The sequence below is a fragment of the Acinonyx jubatus genome, chromosome B1 (genome assembly GCF_027475565.1).
Source record: "Acinonyx jubatus isolate Ajub_Pintada_27869175 chromosome B1, VMU_Ajub_asm_v1.0, whole genome shotgun sequence".
In the NCBI taxonomy this organism is placed as follows: domain Eukaryota; kingdom Metazoa; phylum Chordata; class Mammalia; order Carnivora; family Felidae; genus Acinonyx; species Acinonyx jubatus.
The window spans coordinates 57,461,558-57,486,732 of record NC_069382.1 but is presented as its reverse complement, the minus strand read 5'-3'; the positions used below and the strand labels follow the sequence as shown (position 1 = coordinate 57,486,732).

At 37.5% G+C, this 25,175-nt stretch overlaps 1 protein-coding gene across 10 annotated transcripts in view; it reads right to left on the bottom strand.

The window, feature by feature from the left end:
- The window catches only part of NEK1 (NIMA related kinase 1), a 221,569-nt gene extending 200,921 nt beyond the window's left edge, over positions 1-20,648 (bottom strand). For 8 of the 10 annotated variants that reach the window (XR_008296041.1, XM_053216724.1, XM_053216725.1 and 5 more), the window contains exons 1-4: positions 20,490-20,647; positions 20,052-20,175; positions 10,068-10,216; positions 9,545-9,641 (exon numbers count right to left, since the gene is read on the bottom strand). Coding sequence is in view for 7 of the 10 variants with exons in the window: in XM_053216724.1 (XP_053072699.1) it covers positions 9,545-9,641; positions 10,068-10,184 (214 nt within the window). In the remaining 3 variants the exon portion in view is untranslated. Of the gene's footprint in view, positions 1-9,544; positions 9,642-10,067; positions 10,217-20,051; positions 20,176-20,489 lie in introns of those variants that run through there. The other 2 variants (XR_008296043.1, XM_053216728.1) reach the window with 2 other exon arrangements.
- Between the last annotated feature and the right edge of the window lie 4,527 nt (positions 20,649-25,175).

Sequence of the window (25,175 nt, the reverse complement as noted above, 5' to 3'; positions counted from 1 at the left end):
TACTCTCACCACTTTTATTCAACATAGTACTGGAAGTCCTAGCTACAGCAATCACACAAGATAAAGGAATAAAAGGCATCCAAACTGGTAAGGAAAAAGTAAAACTCGCTATTTGTAGATAGCAGGATCCTATACATAGAAAACCTAAAAGACCACCAAAAAACTACTAGAACTAATAAATGAATTCAAGAAGGTCATGGGATACAAAATCAATGTAGAGAAATCCATTGCATTTATATACACTGATAATGAAATAGCAGAAAGAGAACTTAAGAAAACGATTCCATTTACAAATGCACCCAAAACAATAAAGTACCTAGGAATAAACTTAACCAAGAGGGTGAAAGACCTATACTCTGATAATTACAAAGCACTGATGAAAAAAACTTGAAGACACAAAAAAATGGAAAGATATTCCATGTTCAAGGACTGGAAGAACAAAAATTGTTAAAATGTACATACTACCCAAAACAGTCTACAGATTTAATGCAATCCCTATCAAAATACCAACAGCATTTTTCACAGAATTAGAACAATCCTAAAATTTTGTATGAAACCTCAAAACATGCCAAAGGGCAAAAGCAATCTTGAAAAAGAACAAAACTGGAAGTATCACAATCTCAGATTTCGAGATATACTACAAAGATGTAGCAATCAAAACAGTATGGTACTGGCACAAAAACAGACACATACATTAGTAGAAAAGAAGAGAGGGGCGCCTGGGTGGCTCAGTCAGTTAAGCGTCCGACTACAGCTCAGGTCACGATCTCACGGTCCATGAGTTCGAGCCCCGCGTCGGGCTCTGGGCTGATGGCTCAGAGCCTGGAGCCTGCTTCCGGTTCTGTGTCTCCCTCTCTCTCTGCCCCTCCCCCGTTCATGCTCTGTCTCTCTCTGTCTCAAAAATAAATAAATGTTAAAAACAATTAAAAAAAAAAAAAAAGAAAAGAAGAGAGAGCCCAGAAATAAATCCATCATTATATGGTCAATTTCTCTTTGACAAAAGAGGCAAGAATATGCAATTGGCAAAAGTCTCTTCAACAAAAGATGATGGGAAAACTGGACAGCTACATGAAAATGGATAAAATTGAACCACTTTCTTACATCATACACAAAAATACACTCAAAATGGCTTAAGGAACTAAATGTGAGACCTGAAACCATAAAAACCTTAGAAGAGAGCACAGACAGTAATTTCTCTGATACCAGCTGTAGCAACATATTTCCAGATCTGTGTCCTGATCCAAGGGAAACAAAAGCAAAAATTAATGACTGGGACTACATCAAAATTGTATTTAATGCTGCAATAAACATAGGGGTGCACAGCAAAGGAAACAATCAACAAAACTAAAAGGCAACCTTCAGAATGGGAGAAGATATTTGCAAATGACATATCTGATAAACATTATCCAAAATATATAAAGAACTTACATAACTCACCACCAAAAAAAACAAATAATCCAATTCAAAATGGCAGAAGACATGAACAGGCCTTTCTTCAAAGAAGACATACAGATTGCCAACAGACACATGAAACGATGCTCAACATCACTCATCATCAGAGAAATGAAAATCAAAACCACAATGAGATACCGCCTCACACCTGTCAGAATGGCTAGAATCAAAAACACAGGAACATCTGGGTGTCTCAGTCGGTTGAGCATCCGACTTCGGCTCAGGTCACAATCTCACGGCTCATGAGTTTGAGCCCCACACTGGGCTCTGTGCTGACTGCTCAGAGCCAGGAGCCTGCTTCAGATTCAGTGTCTCCTTCTCTCTCTGCCCCTCCTCTGCTCACGCTCTCTCTCTCCTTGAAATATATAAAAAAAAATTTTTTTTAAACACAATAAACAAGTGTTGGTGAGGATATAGAGAAAAGGGAACCCTTATGCACTGTTGGTGGGAATGAAAACTGGTACAGCCACTCTGGAAAACAGTATAGAAGTGCCTCAAAAAATTAAAATAGAACTACCATATGATTCAGTAAGTCCCCTACTGAGTACCCAAAAAATACAAAAACACTAATTTAAAAAGATGCATACACCCCTATGTTTAATGCAGCATTAAGTACAATAGGCCAAATTATGGAAGCAGTCCAAGTGTCCATCAATAGATGAATGGATAAAAAAGATGTGTGTATAAATAAATATATATATATACACACACACACATATATATACACACATATACACATATACCTACATCTATACACATATGTATGTATATCTGTATACATACATATACATACACAAACATATATATATATACACATACACAAACACATAAACCTCTATATACATACACAAATGTATATATATACACACACACACACACACACACACACACACACACACACATTCCATGTGATGGAATATTACTTAGGCACAAGAAAGAATAAGATTTTTGGGACGCCTGGGTGTCTCAGTCAGTTAAGCATCCAACTCTTGATTTCAGCTCAGGTGTGATCTCAGGGTTCATGAGATCGAGCCCTGCATTGGGCTCTGCACTGGCAGCACGGAATCTGTTTGGGATTCTCTCTCTCCTTCTCTCTCTGCCCCTTCCCCACTTGCACACGTGAGCCATTTCTCTCAAAATAAATAAACTTAAAAAAAAAAAAAAAGAATAAGACCTTGCAATTCGCAACAATGTGGATGGATCTAGAGAGTATAATGCTAGTGAAATAAGTCACAGAGAAACAAATACCATATTTTCACTCATATGTGAAATTTAAGAAACAAAACAAAGAAAAGAAGGAGACAAACCAAAATACAGATTCTTAACTAGAGAACAAATTGATGGTTACCAGAAGGGAGGTGGGTGGGGTGATGGGTGAAACAGGTGAAGGGGAGCAAGAGTACATTTATCTTGATGAGCACTGAGTAATGTAGAGAATTGTTGAATCACTATACTGCACTCCTGAAACTAATACAACACTATATTAAACACTATATATACAGCAATTAAAATTAAAACTAAATAAATAAAAGTATCTGTATAACTCTTTATGAATGACATCAAATAAACATATAAGATACCACAATGTGAATAAAAAAACAAAAGCCCCAAAAAATGTGCAATCCATTATTTGTAAAGAGATATGTATAGGATGTTAACATTTATATAGCATAAAAAAAGCAATAAATCATGTACAGTATGCTATCACTTGTATATGCTTTATATTAATATTTCAAATATTTCTGAAATACAAGATAGTGGTAACAATGGTTAAACCCAAAGAAGTAAAACAGGTGGCTCAAAGATAGGAATAAAGGGCAAACTTTTTATTGTTACGGAACATGGGAATTTTGTGCCAGATGCATGTATCAAAAACCAAACTATCAAAAGAAAAAAAAAAAGGTGAAAATGTGTATATGTGTGTGTGAGAGACAGAGAAGGTTAAACAGGCCCTGAGAAAGGGATGGAGGAGAAGCGATTCTAAAATAAAATGTTCAGGGTGACCTGCGTGGCTCAGTCAGTTAAGCTTCTGACTTCGGCTCAGATGGTGATCTCAGTTTGTGAGCTTGAGCCCTGCATCGGGCTCTGCACCGTCCAGAGCCTGCCTAGGATTCTCTCTCGCCCCTTCTCTGCCCCTCCTCCACTTTCCTTCTCTGTCTCTCTCTCTCTTCCCCCACTTCAAATAAATAAATAAATAAACTTAAAAGATACTTGTGAAGTAAAATGTTTAAGCTCTAGGACATAAACTGTAATATTTTCTGCTGCTTATAATACATCTATTATTAATTTTGGGATAAATACGACTTAAAATGTAAGGTCAACAGAAAAGCCTTTTTTCCACAAGGGACGTACTGATCTGTTTTGTATTTCTTCAAACATTCAAACATCCAAGTGTCCACTATGTGCCAGGCACTTTGCACAAGATGCTAGGGATACAGAAATATAATTCCCACCATTATCACCAATGGGCTCACACAATAATGGAGAAACACACTCTGAAACTCATAAAAACCACCAACACATAAAATGCTTGAAGTTGGGGCAAAAAGATTATAAGACAAGTGACTAAGCCTCAATGCATGTTAGAAAATGACTAAGAGTTTAACAAAAACATAGTAATGAGGATACGAACCACAACCAACAAGCAAAGCATGCACTTAGCTGACTAACTCAATAGCTAATTATAACCCTCTTCTCCTTCATTACTCCTCAACTGAGAAGCTGAAAAAAAATCCCAGATTTTCTCATTTCGAGTATCTCCTACAGCTAGAGTGGTCACTGACCCAGTTTTGGCCAATAAGACGTAAGAGGAAATCTGAACAATGGCTTCTAAAAAAGCATTTGTTTACCTTATTAAATGAACAGATTTAAGAACACCTGCTGGTACTGCCTCCCTCTTTCAGCCTTAGATGAAAACATCTGCCTAAATTCCAAGAGCCATCTTGGGACAAGGTGAAAAGCATTAGGCTGAAAAACTTAGACTAAGAATGCAGAAGAGAAGAGCCTGAATCTTGGTAACACTCCTAAGCTACCAGACATGCCCTGTTATAGGACTGCTTATGTTTGAGACTTCGTGTTAGGTGAGTTAATTAAATCTCTTTTCCACTTAAGCCAATACTGGTTAGATTCTCTATTACCTGCAGCAAAAAGTAATCCAAATTTAGCCTCAAAGAAAAGCTTTTTTCAAGTAGACACATAAGTTAGATTTTGGCAGCACCAATGGGAACAAACTGAATGCTAACACCTATAACCAAGTATGATATTGAAAACCTGCCATTAGAGCCTGGAGCCTGCTTCTGATTCTGTGTCTCCCTCTCTCTCTGCCCCTCCCCCGTTCATGCTCTGTCTCTCTCTGTCCCAAAAATAAATAAATGTTGGAAAAAAAAAAAAAAAGAAAAGCTGCCACTAAAGATATAAAAATTACTTCAGAAACAGTAAGACATAAAACTTGAGGATAAAAATCACAGAATGTAGGAAAATAAAAATAACAAAATTAAAAGGTGATAGCTACAGACAAGCAAAAACACAGAGCAGTACATAAATACCTGAGTAAAATGTATAATCCAGATACCCAAATATACAGTAATACAAAATAATCCCTCACTTTCTCAATGATTAAAATTTTACTTTATAAATTTAGGGATGTAAAGTGTATACTTATGATATGTAGTATTATAATCCAGTTATATATTTATATGCCTGGAAATACTATTTTCTCCCCACTCACATGTCTTACAGAATAATTTTATCCAAACATTTCACATCTGTCTTCAATATAGGCGTCTTTTATTGATTCTTCTATGTTTTTCCAATACACATGGCCTTCATTTTTCCTTTTAAGTTAAATTGAAGACAGCACTTTTTTTTTAAGTTTATTTATTTTGAGAGAAAGAGAGAGCAGGGGAGGGGTAGAGAGGGAGGGAGAGAGAGAATCTCAAGCAGGCTCCACATTCTCAGCACAGAGTCTGACTCTGGGCTAGATCTCAAGAACCATGAGATCATAACCTGAGCCAAAATGAAAGGTCAGACGCTTAACTGACTGAGCCACGCAGGCACCCCAAAGACAGCAATTTTTAAAATCTGTTTATGTTGTCAATGCAATTTTTTCTATGCCCTAAATTCCCATATGCATAATGTTGGGACTTAAAAAAAAAAAAATCACACTGGTGGTCTTATTTGTATGATTGTCACAACAGAACCATACTGCCTTTTAAGTGACTTTATAAGATTTACTTACAATGGTATCTAACAATGACATCAATATTTCATTTCTTTGATGCCTCTTTTGTTTTTAACATTTTTTATTTATTTTTGAGACAGAGAGACAGAGAGAGAGAGAGAGAGAGAGAGAGAGAGAGCGTGCGCAAGTGAGGGAGGGGCAGAGAGAGAGGGAGACACAGAATCCAAAGCAGACTCCAGGCTCTGAGCTTGTCAGCACAGAGCCCGATGCAGGGCCCAAACCTACCAACTGTGAGATGACCTGAGCCAAAGTCGGACGCTTAACTGACTGAGCCACCCAGGCGCCCCTAAAATTGACGGATTTTAAATGTTTGCATATATAAGTTATTTTTAATCATTTTAGAGAACAACATTTGTATTTTAGAGCTTCTAAAAGCTTTTACTGAAACTACAGAGGTTCAAAGAACTACATGGATTACAATGAGATCATTCAGGTAAGGTAGAAATATATATGAATCACCAGATAAAACTGTATCATATAAATTATAGAATGAATTATAAGCCAAGGTTGGAAAGTGACAGAGACACAGGAACTCTTACTTCCTTTAGTCTAACAATTCCACTCCTACAGAAATACTATGATAGTACACAGACACCTGTACAAGGATATTCAGTGCAACATTATCTGCAATAGTGAAAAACTAAAAACAACCTAAGTGTCCCTAACAGAAAACTGGCTAAATAAACTGTGATAGAACCATACAATGCACACAATGGGATATGCTGCCGTTGTGATAAGAAAAGTTATAAAGAATGTGGTGCATCAATACATAATGACATGGAAAGAAATCTATGAGATATAAAGTGAAAAGAGCAAGATGCAGAAATAGATAATATCATCCCACTTGTTTCTAAATGTTAAAAACTGTATGTATATGTTTGTTCCAGAAACTACAATAAAGAAACACTGAATTCATAACACTGACTATTTACCCCTAGGGGAATGGGAAAGAAGACGGAGTGAGAGGAACAGAGAATTTAGGCTCGTGCCAGCTGTACTTTTTGAATGTTTACCATGAGCATGTATTCCTTTAAAATTAAATAGCAGTATTAGGGATGTGTGGATGGCTCAGTCAGTAGAGCATCTGACTTCAGCTCAGGTCATGAATTCGCAGATGGTGAGTTCGAGCCCCATGTCAGGCTCTGTGCTAACAGCTGAGCCTGGAGCCTGCCTCGGATCCTGTGTTTCCTTCTCTCTCTGTTGCTCCTCTGCTTGCTCTCTCTCTCTCAAAAATAAATAAAGATTAACAAATAATAATAAATAAAATTAAATAGTATTAGAAGAAAACAACCTTAAAGAATGTGCTACCTCTTGACTCATTTAGATGTTTCTATGTGAAGCATTCTATATAACTACAAAACACCCACTAGACTATTTATTGACATATATTCAAACCTTTTATTTGAAATATTAAAATTCTGGTAATGAAAGAGAAATTAAACTAAAGGAGAAGCAAGGATAAAGATAAAGGAAATTCAGGTTCATGGGAAGGAGAAGATGGTTAACACTGTACCCTTTCACTTGTATAAATCCTCACTTCACTGCCATCATAAATAAATGAACTGAGTACCTTATGATATGTGTTAATTGATCCCTATCTTTTTAAGTACGTTCTCCTTTAGTACGTACCATGTTAATTTGGGAACAAGGATACTTTTGCTCTAATTCAGACTCTGAAACTGGTATGCGATTTGACCCTGAAACAAACATTTAAACTACCTACTACTTTCGATCTAAATTATCTTTCTGTTAAGAATCACTGTTCTGGCTGAAGTGTTGAATTGTGATTAGGGGAAACTGTGTTTCTGAAACACAATAAAGGCAAGGAAGGCTATTACTGCAACCCAATGGATTTGTTAAGGTTCCTCTTTTCCTCTCTTGCCAAATAGCCATATTTAATGAAAAACTGCAAAAAATATAGGACTTTCAAACACTTAGATCCTGCAGTGATCATGGTTTGAGTTATTCCACTTGGCAAAACAGACCACACCCAGCCAAGATGCTGTAGAGGGCAAAGGAGGACAAGGAATTGGTTGAGGAAGGAGAAAAAAACTATGATTATAAATTTAGGACTCAAGCAACAGAAAATCAGGAGCTGAAGTAGCTTTTTTTGGTTTCTTTTTTTTTTTCGTCTTTTCAACCCATTTCCTTAAATAAACAGTAGTGTTGTTAACTAAAAAATAAATACATACATATATACACAAATAATCTTTGTTTTATAATTTATAGGGATTTATGATAACAATGGGAAAGACTTCCAAAGGACTTCAACAAACCATCTTCACCTGCCTTTAGAGAAGCTTTGCTTTATCTTAGCTCCTGCACTACCAAATATATATTTCCAAAAACAGCATTATAGCTATGACATTTCAAGAACCTGAGAACACGGTCAACATACCTCAGTATCACAATAATGAGGTATACTACAAGTGATTAGGATACTTTCTAAAGACCACAACATTTTCTTAGTGGCAGTAGTGCTAGTAGTTAAAGGAAGCTTTGTTTTGTTTTTTTTTTTCAACGTTTATTTATTTTTGGGACAGAGAGAGACAGAGCATGAACGGGGGAGGGGCAGAGAGAGAGGGAGACACAGAATCAGAAACAGGCTCCAGGCTCTGAGCCATCAGCCCAGAGCCTGACGCGGGGCTCAAACTCACGGACCGCGAGATCATGACCTGGCTGAAGTTGGATGCTTAACCGACTGCGCCACCCAGGGGCCCCAAAGGAAGCTTTGTTTAAAATGACATGTTACTGGGGCGCCTGGGTGGCGCAGTTGGTTAAGCGGCCAACTTCGGCTCAGGTCATGATTTCGCAGCCCGTGAGTTCGAGCCCCGCGTCGGGCTCTGTGCTGACAGCTCAGAGCCTGGAGCCTGTTTCAGATTCTGTGTCTCCCTCTCTCTGACCCTCCCCCGTTCATGCTCTGTCTCTGTCTCAAAAATAAATAAACGTTAAAAAAAATTTTTTTTAATAAAAAATAAAATGACATGTTACTGTTTTTGCTTTGTCCAAATTCTTAAATTTAACCACATTGCTTCTTTTTAAGCAATCACAGTACCAGTGAGGCAATATAAAATTACACACAGACAATGTGGTGTTAGTGTTAGGTAGAAGAGACAGGAGCAGTGGAAGTAATGCCCTGAGACAGAGTCCCAAGTCCTTAAAGGAGAAAGACAAGGACAAGAGCTAGAGGCAAGGACAATGACAGATAAGCCACACATTAAAAGCCCTGGGGCACAACAACCTCACCTTCAGGCTTCCAAGACCTTGGGGTGTTCTCCTCCTTTCCTCTACCACCTCTGCCCAGGGTAACCCCTAGAGTTATTACAATGCATTTGCATTGATGTACTGCCCTGCCCTGGAGAAGGGCTGCCTTGAGTTTCAGGTACAAATCCCAGTAGGCTCCAAAACTACCCCTCTCAATCCGTGGGAGGAGTTTCCTATTAGAGACCACCCCACTGTAAGTCACTGCGCCTCCCAAACCAGAGACACCCAATAACATCCAATCCCAAAACAACCTATGGTAGATTCTACCAGCTCTCCCACCTGGTAGAGTGTACTTTTGCTTTAATAAACTGCTTTGTGCTTGTTACTTCTCTCCTGGCTGTCTTTATTCTAGCGAGTATCGCACGTAAATCTCCTTGTGGGGAATCCAAGGACCAAGACCTCCATTCACACAATGCAGACTCTCCCACTGGTAACATTAGTATTATCCTAGAATCAAGCTGATACTCATATACATATGTATGGAAGCAAAAATTATATGCTTTTCTTCCTGAAAATACGTTAGAAGGAAAATATCCAAAAGTTATCACGTGGCTTAGTTCTTTTGAACTCTTGCAAAATTTATCTGACCTTCAAATGATTCTCTATACTGGACAATATTTGGATGCTTCATGTTTGCCAACACTGCAACTTCTCTCCTTGACTCTTCCCTTTCTTTACTGGACATCTTAAATGGGAGAGAAAAAGAAAACATTAAATTAAACCATCAATAAACAATCTAAAAGTCCATCAGTAAGAGAGTGGTTAAAATATAACAGTACCAATAAAGCACAGTCCAAATAACAAAATAAAGACAGAAGTTAAAGAGAATGAGTTGAATCCACAAGTAAAAACATTTTAAGATGTTCAAACTAGGTTAAGTTACACAACAGCAGGTGTTGTATTTTTTTAAACACACACATAAACACAAGCACACATCACAGAAAAAAATATGAAAGGATATACAGACTATTCTGAAATTAGTGGTTCTCTTTGGGATTATGGCAGCCTTTCACTTTGGGTTATGCACTGCCATGTTTGTTTTTGTTCTCTAATGGTGAGCCCTACTGAAACCAGACTATTAGTTGAATAACCAAAGAAAAAAAATACTTACTCTTGAGATGTTAATTTCCTTGATAACATATTGTCTGTCATCTTCTGTAGATTTAACAAGAATAGCTTTTCCAAATGAACCTTCTCCAATCTTCTGTAGTCTAATATACTTCTCCATGGTTCTTTTTCTAAGGCATCTTAACAGATATACTAGACATTAAAGAAAAGTAACAGTTAACAGAGATAAAGCATGTCTTCCATAACAATTATGTCAAATTCAATTCTAATTCCTTAGTGACTTGCTTACTTTAAAAAGATACTTAAAATCTTAAAATTAAATAAACTTTATCTCAATTTTACTCATACAACCTAGTTATAGTTCAAAAGAGAAAAACAGTGACATTTCAATGTTATAAGAATGCTTTGCAAAGTCAAATACTGTATATACTTAACGTACAGAGACAAAATTTTTCCTATGTGAGTTAATTAGCAGCATTATTTTATTATCTCCAATAAGAATGCGTTTCTCAAAATTATTTCATTCTCTCTTATTAGACATTAAATTATTTACATTGTTTGTTATTATAGAAAAACTTTAAAATTTCTGTACATACATTTTTATGTACTTATTATAAGGATTTCCTTGGGATAAATTATTAGTTCAAAGAATATGCACATGTTAAAATTTTGAAACATAGAGCTTAAATGTTTTACAGAAATGTTATTTTTTTTTTCCTAAGAAATAGAGAGAACACAAGTGCAGGAGATGGGTGGAAAGGGAGAGAGAATCTCAAGCAAGCTCCATGCCCAGCACAGAGTATGACAGGGGACTTGATACCACAATCCTGAAGGCATGACTGGAGCCAAAACCAACAGCCAGATGTTCAAGACTGAGCCACTCAGGCACCCCTACTAATATTTTAACCAGCAGTGTACAAAAGTACCTCTTCCTAGATACCCTTTTAACACCGGTTATTATTTATTAAAATCTCTGAGAAGCCATAAAGGATAGCAGTTAATGAGCACTAAAACTTTAAGTTGGGGAGCCTGAATTTACATCCTGACTTTATCACTTTTTTATTATGTGACATTGGACAAGTTACTCAGCTTTATGTGTCTCAGTTTGCTCATCTGTAAAATGTGGATAACAATTGTACATACTTACAGAACTACTGGGAGGATTAGTTAATTTCAGTATTCTATTGTAGAATAATGCCTGACACATAGTGAGCACTGTCACTGTTGTTACTGTTACTCATTACATTCAACAGGGAAATGGTGTCTCATTTTTATTTGAATTTCTGCTGCTTATCAGTTAATTTGAAAAATTCTTCCACATTTATTGAACATTTGTATTTCTTCTTTTTTGAACTACTCATTCATGTTTTTTGTTCGTTTTCTAATGGAATAGTCTTTTTATTAATTTGTAAAAGTCCCTTTTTAATGAAGATGTTAGCCCTCTCCATCATAAATATTTTTTCCTTATATGCTATCTGCCTATTTTATTTACATATAAAAATTTATTTTGATATTATTTTGATATTAATTAAACATGTTATTAATCTTCGTATTTCTGCCTTTGGTATCATAATTAGACCCTTACCATACCAAGGTACCTGACTAGGGTCATTAGTAACTTTAGTAATAGTAATTTCAGGAAAGTGATGGGTGGGATGGAAGCCAGAGTCCAATCCTAGTTGGCGAAAGCTTAAAAAAAGTCAAAGGGAAGGAGGAGGGAAAGAGAGTGAAATGGTCACAATCATTAGCACAGTCTATTGGCAAGATTACCCCAAATTATAGTAAATTAATTTACTGTATTAATTTAAAACTAATAAATACTTAATTTATCTAACTTGTTCTTTTCTATGTCTATTCACATCAAGCAGGCCTTCAATGTAGGATTCCCTTCTAGGAGAAAATGGCCTTGTCATGAAGACCACATAAATATTTCTGTGACAGTTTACCATATTTCTCATGATAAATTAACAAATCCATGTTCTCATTTCATCCATCAATACTAAATTTGTTTAATTTTACTTTGCCTCTAAAATATGATCCAATCTCCTTAAATGACAAAATTTATATTCAGGACCTGTAAGACTAAAGTCCAGAACCCAGCCTCTGGTAAAATCAATGGGATAATTATGGCTGAGGAACTTCTGTGGGAAAGAGCCTTCTTCTATCGTAGAAAACACTACAACCACGTTACATTTCAAACTTTCTGTAAGATATGACAAGGCTTTTAGCAACTTTAAGAAAAATAGGAAATTAACTATTACAATAACTATATAGTATCATCAGTGAGTTAAAGAAGTCACTCCAAACATACTCTCAAGTCCAAGATGGTCAACTGGCATAATATAATGGCTATCTGGGCACCAGCCAGAATTTAATGATTTCTCCCAGACATGAATATATTATATTACCATGCTATTTAGGAAAAAATAGCAAGATAAACTCATCTTAGAAAACTAAATTTCACAAATCAAATTACATTAAATAATAACCATATAATGAGATTATTTCACAACCATCATTATTCTGTGACTGCTGCCAAGAAAGAGAAACAAAATTAGTCAATTTGGCTCTGCCTCAAAATTCAGTTGCCAATTCCTTTCCAGGGACCACAGTGATGAGACAGAAGTTCCAAGAGTCCCTAGTACCACACCCTACTGCCTACCACATTCCTGAGCACTGTGGTTCTGACAACTCAGTGTAGGAGAATCTGCTGCTCCTGCTAGTGAAGAACAATGATTCTAATTGCCAGCAAATACTGTCAAGTGCAGAAAGCTTTCTGAACAATAAAAGGCTTGTGGTCAATGGATTTCAGAGCAACTCACAACTCCTTCTTTTCTGCAGAGTCTACACTAAACTACTGTTGTACACTGGAGGAAGGGGAAAACATGAAAAGATAGAGTACTTTCGGTGCCTTACAACATATTTAACCAAGCTACTTATTTCCTAGTCATGAGACTTCTCGGCTGCATTAAAATCCTAAAAGATTTTTCAAACTAAACGAAAAAGAATTAAAAAATGTACAATAGGCTTACACATCCAAAATCATCATAATGTATAACTGAAGGACCATCATAATCGTGTTCTAATTTCATATTTGTAATACACCGAAATTACAAATGTTTGTCCTTTCTGTGCTTCAGCTTCCAACATCAAATGAAAATCACAATACCAACTTGACACTATTCTTAAAGTCTCTAACAATTATATCAATGTAATCTCTATAATATATACCTGATATTAAAGATATTCAAAGCATAAAATCAAAGATGTTTTTGATATTTGAGCTTTCCAAAGAGTTATGTGATATAACAAATAAAATGATGGATCTGGAAAAACTATGTGACCAAAAGCAAACCACCTGATTTCTCTGCAACTTGTTTCCTTCATCTAAAAACACTAACAATTTAGGGCACCTGGTGTGGCTCAGTCAGTTGTATGTCCAACTTTGGTTCAGGTCATGATCTCACGGCTCATGAGTTCAAGCCCTGCGTCAGGCTCTGTGCTGACACCTCAGAGCCTGGAGCCTGTTTCAGATTCTGTGCCTCCCTCTCTCTCTGCTCCTCCCCATCTCTGTCTGTCTCTCTCTCTCAAAAATAAATAAACATTTTTAAAAACTAAAAAAAGATAAATAAAAACACTAACAATTTAAAGATAATACTACCTTAAGGGCCCTACCAACTTTACTAGTCTATAATTCAAAGAAAATTAAAAAGTAGGTCACAAAATAGTACACTTCAACATTGTTTAGAATTGTACCATTAGCCACAAACAGTAGGAATGACAGAGAAATGCAGCCAAAGTCTTTCCTTCAGAGAAATCAAAAAACACAAGAGTAATTTCTTCAGCCTGTATCTTTAAAAAGTCAAAAAATAAATTACAATTTGGAGTTAAACATATCAAACTGAACATACATATTTACTTCTATTCTTTCCCAGACCTAACACAACTTTAAATGGATCAAAATGGCAGAACAGGAGAGAAAATAACAGCAATAAATTTCTGGCAGCTGACAAACACATGAACAAGCAACAACCAACTTAGGAAACTAGAGTAAGTTGTACTGTAACCCAGCAGGGGGAAAGAAGTCAATTTCCACTACAAATTAGCTCAATAACAGGGAGAAAAAGTGCCTCTGTGAGGGAGGATAATACCAGAACTAAAACAGGATTGGTTGAAAGGCTGTGTAATAGCATGAGACACACAGTTTGCCTCCTCCACCTCACCTAATCAGGTGACCACCCCTCTCTCATGCTGGCAAAAGACTATAGATGTCTCTAGATTAGGGATACCAACACAGCTGAGAATGGTACCATCCATGATGTGGGAGATTAAGTGAAGGTCTACATAATAAATGGTACCAGCCATGATTCTGTAGCTTGTATCAGACCATCCTACCTCCAAAAACAACCAAAATACTGAGTAAAATATATAAAACAACAGACAGGAATTGAGGGGCTATAATCATTGAGAGGTGGGAAAATGCTAATAAGTTCCACATTCACCCCAGCCTTCTCCCTAGAGACATTTTCCAAACTGTGACGTAGCACCATGGAGCTTAAGTAGAAAGCACCAATCCTATTGAGCTAAGGAGAAGAGAGGTCAGAGTTTAAGGCTGCCAAAATCCTGGAGAGAAGGAAAAAGAATAGAAAAAGCCCCAAATTGTGCACATAAATTCCTCTCCTGTCAGTTAGCCCATTCCCAAGTTGTGCATACTCAGAGCAAGATTAAAACAGACTAGTCCTAACAAAGCCTAACACCAATTTTGATAGGATAAAAGACAGTAATCTGCTAATACTCCCATCAGCCTGTCAGAAAACATAACAAATTTTTTGGAAGATACATGTTCCAGAGTTTCTATGACTTTTCATTCACAACATCCAGTACCCAGTCAAAAATTATGAGGCGTGGGGCACCTATGTGGCTTAGTGGGTTGAACAGCTGACTCTTGATTTCAGTTCAGCTCATGATCCCAGGGTTGTGGGATGGAGCTCCGCATCAGGCTCCATGCTTATGCAGAGCATGGAGCCTGCTTACGACTCTCTGACTCTCTCTCTCTCTCTCTCTCTCTCTCTCTCTCTCTCTCTCTCTCTCTCCCCCCCCCTCCCTCTCCTCCACTTGTGTTCTAGAAAGAAAGAAAGAAAGAAAGAAAGAAAGAAAGAAAGAAAGAAAGAACGAAAGAACGAACGAGCCTGGGGAGCCTGGGTGGCTCAGTGGGGTTAAGTATCCAACTCTTGATTTCGGCTCAGGCCATGATTTCACACTCTTGGTATACAGTCCTGAGTTGGGCTCTGCGCTGACAGTGTGGAGCCTGCCTAGGATTCTCTCTCTCCCTCTCTCTCTCCGTACCCCCTCCCCACTCTCACTCCTGTTCTCTCCCTCTCAAACAAATATTTTTAAAAACTTATGAGGCCTACATAAAAAAAAAGAACCAAATAACCAAAACCAAAAGAAATAAACAATAGAAATAGAATTACAAATGACTCAAATATGGACATATCATAGAGGATTTTAAGTAACCATGAATAGTATGTTCAAGAAAATAAGAGGAAAAGATGAACAAAAGTGATTTTTTTTAAAGATGGAGAATTTCAACAAAGAACTAAAATTTATTTTTTAAAAGTAAATGAACATTCCAGAACCAAAATAGAAGATATCTGAAATTAAGAAGGCATCACATGGCTTTTACACAGGATAGGATATAGAAGACAGGTTTTTAACCTGGAAAATGAATCAACAGAAAATATTCAAGGGGTACCTGGGTAGCTCAGTTGATTAAGTGTCTGACTCTTTATTTCGGCTCAGGTCATGAACTCAGTTTGTGATTTCTGAGCCCCACGTCAGGCTCCGTGCTAACTGCAAGGAGCATGCTTGGAATCCTCTCTCTCCCTTTTTCTCCCTCTCTCTCAGCGCTGCACCCCCCTCCCCACTTACTGGATCTCTCTCCCTCAAAATAAATGAATAAAACTAAAAAAAAAAAAGGAAAATAGAAAGAAAACACAAGCACACAAAAGAAAAATAGGGGGGAAGACTTAATATTAAAAGATTTGTTTTTTAATTTTTAAAGTTTGAGAGAGAGAGAGAGAGAGAATATGAATGGTGGAGGGGCAGAGAGAGAGGGGGGACAGAGGATCCAAAGCAAGCTCTGCATTAACAGCAGAGAGCCTCATGCAGGGCTTGAACTCATGAAATGTGAGATCATGACCTGAGCTGAAGTTGGATGTTTAACCAACTGAGCTACTCAGGCACCCCAAATCTGAAAACTTTTAATTCTTAGTCCCTACATTTAATTCTGCCCTAATAAAAACACAAGCTTTATGGGTCACAGTGATTAGACAAGCTGATTTGAAGTCATTATGAGAAAAAAGCAAGAATAGCCAGAGAAATACTGAAAACAAAACAAAACAAAAAACACCAATGAAGGAAGACTTTTCTACTTGATATCAAGACACATTTTTAGGGGCATCTGAGTCGCTCAGTAGGTTAAGCATCCAACTCTCGATTTTGGCTCAGGTCATGATCTCACAGTTAATGAGATCAAGCCCTGGGTGAGGTTATGCACTGACAGTGCATATCCTGCTTGGGATTCTCTCTCCCCCACCTCTCTCTCTGCTCTTCACCCCACTCTCTCTCTCTCTCTCTCTCAAAAAAAAAAAAAAAAACTTTTTTTAAAAAAAGGACACATTATATTACAATAACACACACATATATTACAGTAACTATGAAATTGACAGGCAAATCATAGAAAGTCCAGAAACCTATCAAAAACATTTTTTTTTTAACTTGATGGATGAGCATGGTGACATTTCAACTCGGTGGTGAAAAATTAAATTTTGAAATAAATAATATTTAGACAATTAGGTAGTAATGTGTGGAAAACACAAAGCTTACATTCATTTTCTTCACTTTACATCAATGCAAATTCCAGATGATAAACTACTTAAATGTTAAAAAAAAAAAAAAATAGGATGACTTTTGATTGTTTTTTTAATTTTTTTTAATCTTTATTTATTTTTGAGAGAGACAGAGCATGAGTAGGGGAGGAACAGAGAGAGAAGGAGACACAGAATCTGAAGCAGGCTCCAGGCTCTGAGCTGTCAGCAGAGAGCCTGATGCGAGGCTGGAACTCACGAACTGCGAGATCGTGACCTGAGCCAAAGTCGGACACTTAACCGACTGAGTCACCCAGGCACCCCTTTGTCTGTTTTTAAAGAGAGAACATGCAAGTACACACGGTGTACTTGCTTAAGCAGCTCCAAACCCAGCATGGGAGCCTGAGGGAAGGCTCTATCCCAGGTAGGGTGAGATCATGACCTGGGCTGACTGAGCCACCCAGGTTCACCATGTATCTGACCCTTGATCTCAGCTTAGGTCTAGATCTCAGGGTTATGAGTACAAGCCCCACCCTGGGCTCCATGCCCAGTGTGGAGCCTACCTAAAAAAAAAAAAATAATAATAATAATAATAATACAAGAGATAAATTTTGTTATGTATATTTTAATTTAAAAAAGTATAAGACTTAGCATTTTTCACCCATCAGAATGGCAAAATTCGGGAAGTTTATTACCGTACTATGTTGGGGGGGGAATATAAAAAAACAGAATATGGTGTGAATACAAATAGATACAAATACTAAGGAATATAAAATTCCACAATATCGCAGTGCCTGGGTGGCTCAGTCAGTTAAGTGTCCGACTTGGGCTCGGGTCACGATCTCACGGTTTGTGAGTTTGAGCCCGGCATCGGGCTCTGGGCTGACAGCTCACAGCCTGGAGCCTGCTTGGGATGTCTCCCTCTCTCTCTGCCTCTCCCCTGCTCACGCTCTCTCTCTCTCAAAAATAAATAAAACATTAAAAAAATTAATAAAGAAAAATAAAATCCCACAATATCTACCACTTTGATCCAGAAATTCCATTTTTAGGAATCTACCCTACAAGTATTTCCAAATGTATGAAAATGACACATACACAAACTTATCCTCTGCAACACTGTTTGAAATGATAAAATGTAAATATCCACAAGCAAATCAAAAAGAAGCAAGGGGGCTCAATCTCAGGACCATGAGATCATGACCTGAGCCGAAATCAAGAGTCGTACATTTAACTGACTGGGCCACCCACACGCCCCGATAAGAATTAATTTCTAGGTACCAGAATTATAAATTATAAATATGATATACTACCATTTGTGTATTAAAAGGAAATATATGTATGTATGTTTATACTTACTTACTTATATATGTGAGTATACATATATATATAAAATCCTTACATGTATACACACACATAATTCCTTGCATGTGTAATACCTCCGAAGGGATACACAATGAACTGGTATACTGTTGGCTGCCTTTAGGGACAGGAACTGAGTAATTAAGAGGAAGATTTTTTTCAGTCTTTTGTACCTTCTAAATTTTAACCATATGGATATATTATTTATTCAAAACAATAAATAAAATTTAAAAACAATAATAAATGCCGACAGAAAGAAGAATGCTAGCTAAATCAATTTCTCCAGTTAAAATCCTTAGACAGTACCCATTTCCAAACATTTAACGTTGACATTCAAAGTTCTACATGGCATACTTTTCAAGCATGTCAACTATGTTCCAAAAAAACATCTTAGCCTCTAGTCAAATTAGACACCTTTTCTCACATTTAACTAAGACTTTTTTAAGCCACAATAGGGAGTGTTTAACAGAATAAAATTTGTGCACCAAATATGAAAAATGCCAGAGTACATGAACGAAAACTAGATCTTCACCAATCTGGAACTTTTAAATCTCTTCAGCTCTTTTTTAGCTATCTGATGGACAAATTTTCACTAAGAGAAACACTGGTAGAGGAATGTCAACAGAGTTCACGAAGTCCTTATGGTTCTGTCTGCAGCTACAATCCATACATATGGTTTTCCAAATATTAAATAACATTTTGAACGGTGGGAGAAGGACAATTTACCTTCTCAGTGAGTCAAGTCCCTGATCTATTTCCTATTAGTCAAAAAAGCAGACAGCAAAAATGGGATTCCATTAGACTTCTTTCAAAACATTTTTCTTCTCTGTAAGTCTATACAGACAACAATTACTGGCTTCCCTAATGGAAACCACCAACATGTAAGTAAAGAATTTATATTCATGAAATGGTGTCATGTCCACAACTTAGAGGGTAGAGATTGGAGTAAAATGTACTAGGAATACAATGTCACCGTATTAAAATTACCTCAACAGAACTTCTGTGGCCAAGTTCCATAACCCTTACTAAACTCCTAATGCTGACTCTTATTGTGCAAAAACCTGTTTTCCCACAAAAGATGCTCCTTACCTTTCACCTAGAACAAAGAGCAATTTGAAATGAAATAGATCTGTGGACTCTCTAATACCAAACAAATCTAAACTAGAAACAAAACACTACTTCTCTCCATATTTGGCTCCCCTCCATCATCTCTACAATACTGCTGCATCACATGAAAAGACTATTATTATATTGGATATTACTTTTAATCCTTCATAAATATTTCTATTACTCATCATGGCAAAAAAAAAATTTCTGCTTCTTGTGGGTGGAGCTTAGAGAATAAAAATTAGGCCTGTATAAAAAAAGTTATGATGAACTCCGAAAGTAGTATAACTTTTAATGCCTTACATAGGAGATTGTTTCAAATTACATAAATTGAAATAGAAAACTATAAGCTACCAGTTAATTCTCACTCATTTTTTATTAAAATATATAGGTGCTTTAAAATCGGAGGCAACATATACGCAATGTAAATGACTGTTTATCCATACCAAGATTTCTATTATTATTTTAACTCCGTTATCACTATAACTGTTTAACTAATGTCTGAGGACTGCTTTGTATTACATACTGTTCTTGAGAGAATTAAAATTTTAATGAAATGAAGGTATTATTTTCCATGTACTTAAAGTTAGTATCCCTGCAAGCTCTACATAAGCAAATGGAAGCAAGATCTCCTCATTCCCAATACGATTTTACTATTTTGCATATCATTGCTTCCCCCAAGTGCAACTCACCTCAATGACACAGGGCGTTAGCCGAAATAACGGTGATGATCGACAAGCATCGGTCTAGGTGTAGCAACCTTCCTTTGGCAATTAATGAGGCAGAGGCATCATCCCGCATTTTGAAAATGACATCCTGAAAGAGAAACCAAGTCTGTCTAACCTGCAGCAGCTCACAGACCACTTGAAAGGGGTGCACTGAGACTCCTACACCCGACACCAGACTTTGGCTGACCCCTCAGGGTTGCCTCCTTGCCGCCTCCGGCAACGCCCCATGAGACAGGTCCACACTACTCAGAGCAAACGGATTGGTTTCTGAGCCCCCTTGGAAACGGCGGGCGGCGGCAGGGGGAGTGCCCGGGTTACCGCCCCTGCAACTTCACAGAGGTGGTTGCTAGTGGCCTCGACGGGATGGGGGTGGGGGGATGGCATCTGGGACAGGGAGGCTACCTGCCTGCCACGTCCTTCTGTTTCGCGACGCTTGTTCTGGACTCGGGGATACGCGGACAACTGCTTAGGACTCCGAGCGGACGACTATGCACCCTAGCGCCCCCAACCCCTAGCGCGAATGCAGAGGAAGGGGGAGCGGCCAGCGCGTCACTGGCGCTGGCGTGTGACGTCAGCACGCGGAAGCTGGCGCGCATTGGGGGTGGGGGGGAAGGAGTGGCGCGGCGTGGCGGGGCGGGGCAAAGGCACAGCAGGTGAGAGAGGATGAGAAAAGGAGGCAAAGGAGATGAAAGGGAAAGAAAAGAGTGAGCCAGAGATGAGGGCTAGAACTCACAAATAGAAGCTGATTTTGATTAAAGCATATTATAAATTTTTCCCACATATACTACACAGAGAATGGCACTTTTTTTTGCTGTTAACGTGAAGGTTGTTCCTTAGGGATACCGCATGTTTTAAAGTAATTTTGCTTTAGAAAGCAAGCTTGTTTCTAGTATATCTTGGATGATTACAGCAAGAAAGTATTTTTAAGCCTTGACTTTTTTTTTTAAGGCTATAATGTAGTTTTCTACACATTTACATCTAATGTGTGTATAAATTACTTGCCGGTATATTCAAAGGTGGTTGAAGTACCCTTCTTTATGGCAGGACTTTCAAAGACAGGAAGAGATTTTCTTGTAATAAGGATCAAGTCTATCATCGTCATGAGTAGCTCTATGGCTAAGTTGCCTTATCTAGAGTATTCCTGAGATGCTGGAGAATCCAAACTTGAAGCCGAAGGAGGACGGTGGCTTGTCTACTACGTAAGCTACATTCCAGGTTGTATCTGTTGGACATGTGATGTATGTAGCCTGGTGGAAAGTTTACAGATTTTGCCAGAGACCACAGAGGTCAAAGATTCGGATCAGTGCTTCGAAGAAATAGCCTTCCTTCTCTCTCATACTCTAATACATCAACACCCAAGACCCCTGTGAGTTTTCCCAATCTGTGGTTTAGCCAGGCTTATAAGAAATACTAAAAGGAAGAAAAGAAAAGACAAGACAAGACTATTACTGGCAAGGAAATTTAAAGTTTTTGGCTTCTTTGCCAGAAGATGGCACTGCAAGTCATCCAAGCTGGCAAATTGGAGAGACTCTGCTTTGGTTTATCTCCTCTTCAATCTCCATCCATTCAAAAGACTTGTTTTCCTCATTTTCTCATTTCTAGGCTAACCTCCTTTGGCCCCTCCCACCCTCAGCAGGAATTTTGGTGTCTGAATGCACAATAACGACAGTTCTACCCACGTACCTTTATACAGCAAAGCAGCATAAGAATGTTGCCAGTTGCTAATCTAAGTAAATTCTCTTTTGCTGCATTCATGAAGAATGGCTAGTCGGATACCTCCTTAGATAACTCTTCAGGCTCTTATCATAAACTGTTGGAATATAAACTGCTACTGTCTTTGTAGAAGCCATGCTAGCAATATGCATATCCTTTTGACTTATTTTGTTAAGTGTGTAAAATAACACCATACAACATGCCCCCCCCCCCCTCGCCCAGAATGGTAGAATTGCTGGCAGAAAGAAATGGTTTACACAACCTCCACTCGCTGATAAGCTCTACAATTTGTTTCTCTGTATCTGCCAGGGTAGCAGTTCTAGATCTGCTTTGAATAGATAAACTCTTACCACTGTGAGTAATTATGTTTTCCCCTTTCCTGAGGGCTTAAAGATTTTATTGGCTGCTTACTGAGGAGGGAATAAAGCTAATTTGAGTATTGGTAGAGTTTTTGTTACTAATGCATCAACTCAGTTTTAATCAAAAGAAAATATGATTTCCAGTACAAGAAACTGATTTTACTCACATAACTTATTCTGCTATACCTCCTAATATTTCCTATATACTGAGGGCTTCTTATTAATTTTTGTTTGGGTTTTTTTTCCAGTTTTATTAAGATATAAGTGACATACAGTACTATATAAATTTAAGGTGTACAGTCTAAACATTTAACTTATATATTATAAACTGATTATCCTTAATAATTATTAGTTTAGCTGATACTCATTATCTCATATAAAGAAGAAAGAGAAAAAGTTGTTTTTCTCTTGTGAGAACTTTTATGGAAAAAATAAAAAAATAACAAGAACTTCTAAGATTTATTCTTTTACCAACTTTCAAATATACTATATAGCACTGTTATTATAGACATCATGTTGTACATTACATCTTCAGTACTTAATTATAACTGAAAGTTTGTAGCTTTTGACACCTTATCAAATCCCCCGCCCCCCCAACACACACACTCCACCCTACTAAGGGCTTTTAAAAATGGATACTAAGACCTGTAGTCAAAAGATAAATTAAACAACCTATAGTAGGCAGAATAAAGGCCACCCAGTGATTTCCCTGCCCCCCAATCCCTGGAATCTGTGAATATATTAGGTTACATGGCAAGGGGGAATTAAAGGTGCAGATGGAATTAAAATTACTAATCAGCTGACCTTAAAATAGGGAGATGAGCCTGGATTATCCAGGTGGACCCAATGTAATCACAAGAGTCCTTAAAAGTGAAAGAGGAAGGCAAGAGAGTCAGAATCAGAAGGAAATGTTACTTTAGAGGAAGTTCAGAATGAGAACTTCTCTTTAGAGGAAGAACAGAATGAGAAAGATTCAAACCACTGCTGCTGGATTTGAACATGGAGGAGGGGGCAATTCAAGTGGTCTCTAGAAGCTGCAAAAGGCACAGAAATGGATTCTCCCCTAGAGCTTCTAGAAGTAAACACAACACTGCTACCATCTTAATTTTAGCCGGTGAGATTTGTATTGGACTTCTAAGCTACAGAACTCTAAGATAATAAACCTGTGTTGTTTCAAGACACTAAATTTGTGGGAATCTGTTGTAATAGCATACTAATACAAACTCATATTCTTTTAAGGTTCCAGGAGCAGAGTAGATCAGGCTGACTGGTAAATTCTTTTTATTGCGTACGAAAAGCCCACAGCTTCATAAAGTATCTGGTAAGAACTCCAACCAGACAGAATCCCTTCTGGAACACTTGCTGAGAAGGAATAAAATCAAGCTGGAAGTATTCACATTAGAACACATAAAGAAAATGTTCAAGGGATCTGGTTATAGTCCTTACCATGTAAAACACCCAAGTCTGTTGAAGAGGAGGTTTAACACCACTAGATTCTTCTAACACAAATACTAGAGGAATTACAGAAAAGGTTCTTCCCTGGATAGAATCTATTGTTCTATCACTAAAATATCACATAGCATATTGTTTAGATAGATCGCCCATGTCTAATGTAGTGCTTCTAACTTAATGCTGCTTATTAACTGGGACTAATTATGAATATGGATACTGAGGCCCAAACTTGGAATAATTAAAACAATTTCTGAGAGTGGATTCCAAGCAAGAGTATTTTTTTGAAGCTCCCTAGGTGGCTCTGATGCAGAGTGAAGGTTGAAAACTACTGACAAGATGGTTGTGTGTCAGAAATGGATTTTAAAATAAACATGTTCTTGCAAAAAAGTAAGGTAGTGTGTAGTATAAACAATATTACAGAAAACCAAATGTGCAAATAGACTCATTGTTGCCCACTTACAAGAGATCCTTGGGATAATCCCCCATGTAGAAACTAATACACTACCATAAAAGGATTTAGGATTTATTTATAAAAGGATCATAGAAAGCAGATATGATTGATTAATAGCCTCTGACTATTCTCTACTATTCTCAGAGTCTATGTGCTTCTTCCCAAAATTAGGCTACATATCTGCATTCACAGAAGAAAACGTCTAATGTCTGTAAATCTCTTGTAAGACTTGTCCAACAGTGTTCCAAGTTACATAAAAGTGTTCTTGGATATTATCACAGTGCCATGAATTTGACCTTGATAAAAGAAATGAAAGAGTCATGAGAAGTTTGACTGTATTGTGAGCACTCCCACTACCACCATGGGCACAATACAAACTGTGTAGCCCAGAATTGTATTATTTGAGAATATTCAATTCTGCCCTGGTAAAAAAAAAAAGAAATGGTATAAGAAATAACACTCACATGTTAAGCAGATAAGTTACTAACCTGTGTTATATGGTGGACAGGTAAAGTTAACAGGACATATACTTTTGAACATAGGTAGAAAAGTCTGGAAAGACCACGAGATGCCTAATATTAATGAGGCACTAAACATATGAGAGGCATCTAATCATTAAGCACTAATATACTCATGACGTACTCAATATACATGAAACACTCAACATTCACAGGTCTCAATTCTGTCGCCCTGTGTGACATTCACACTGTGTCCCACATGACCTGCTCCAAAAGTGCAAAACCTGTACCTGCTCACTGGGTTAACTGGCAAGCTACAGAGGTGCCCAGGTACTCTTGCCCCTGCAGCTCTTTAAAATATCCAGAGTGTCATTGGCTTAGGCACCTTCCATCTCTGAACCCTTGCTCAAATATCAACTCTGGTCCTAATTACCTAACCATGAACAGAAAGGTTAATATGCCAAAAAGAGAGACAAGACATATTAGCATTGCATAACCACATGTTTCAAATCATGTGTCTTTCCTCTCGACTTGTACCTTATCTGAAGTGTGTTAATTTTTCCCTCTTGCTTCTCATGGTATGTTAGCCTTTGTGACCCCTGGGATAGCTTATCTGGTAGTATATTTGGGGGGTATCATTGTATGAATGTAATTT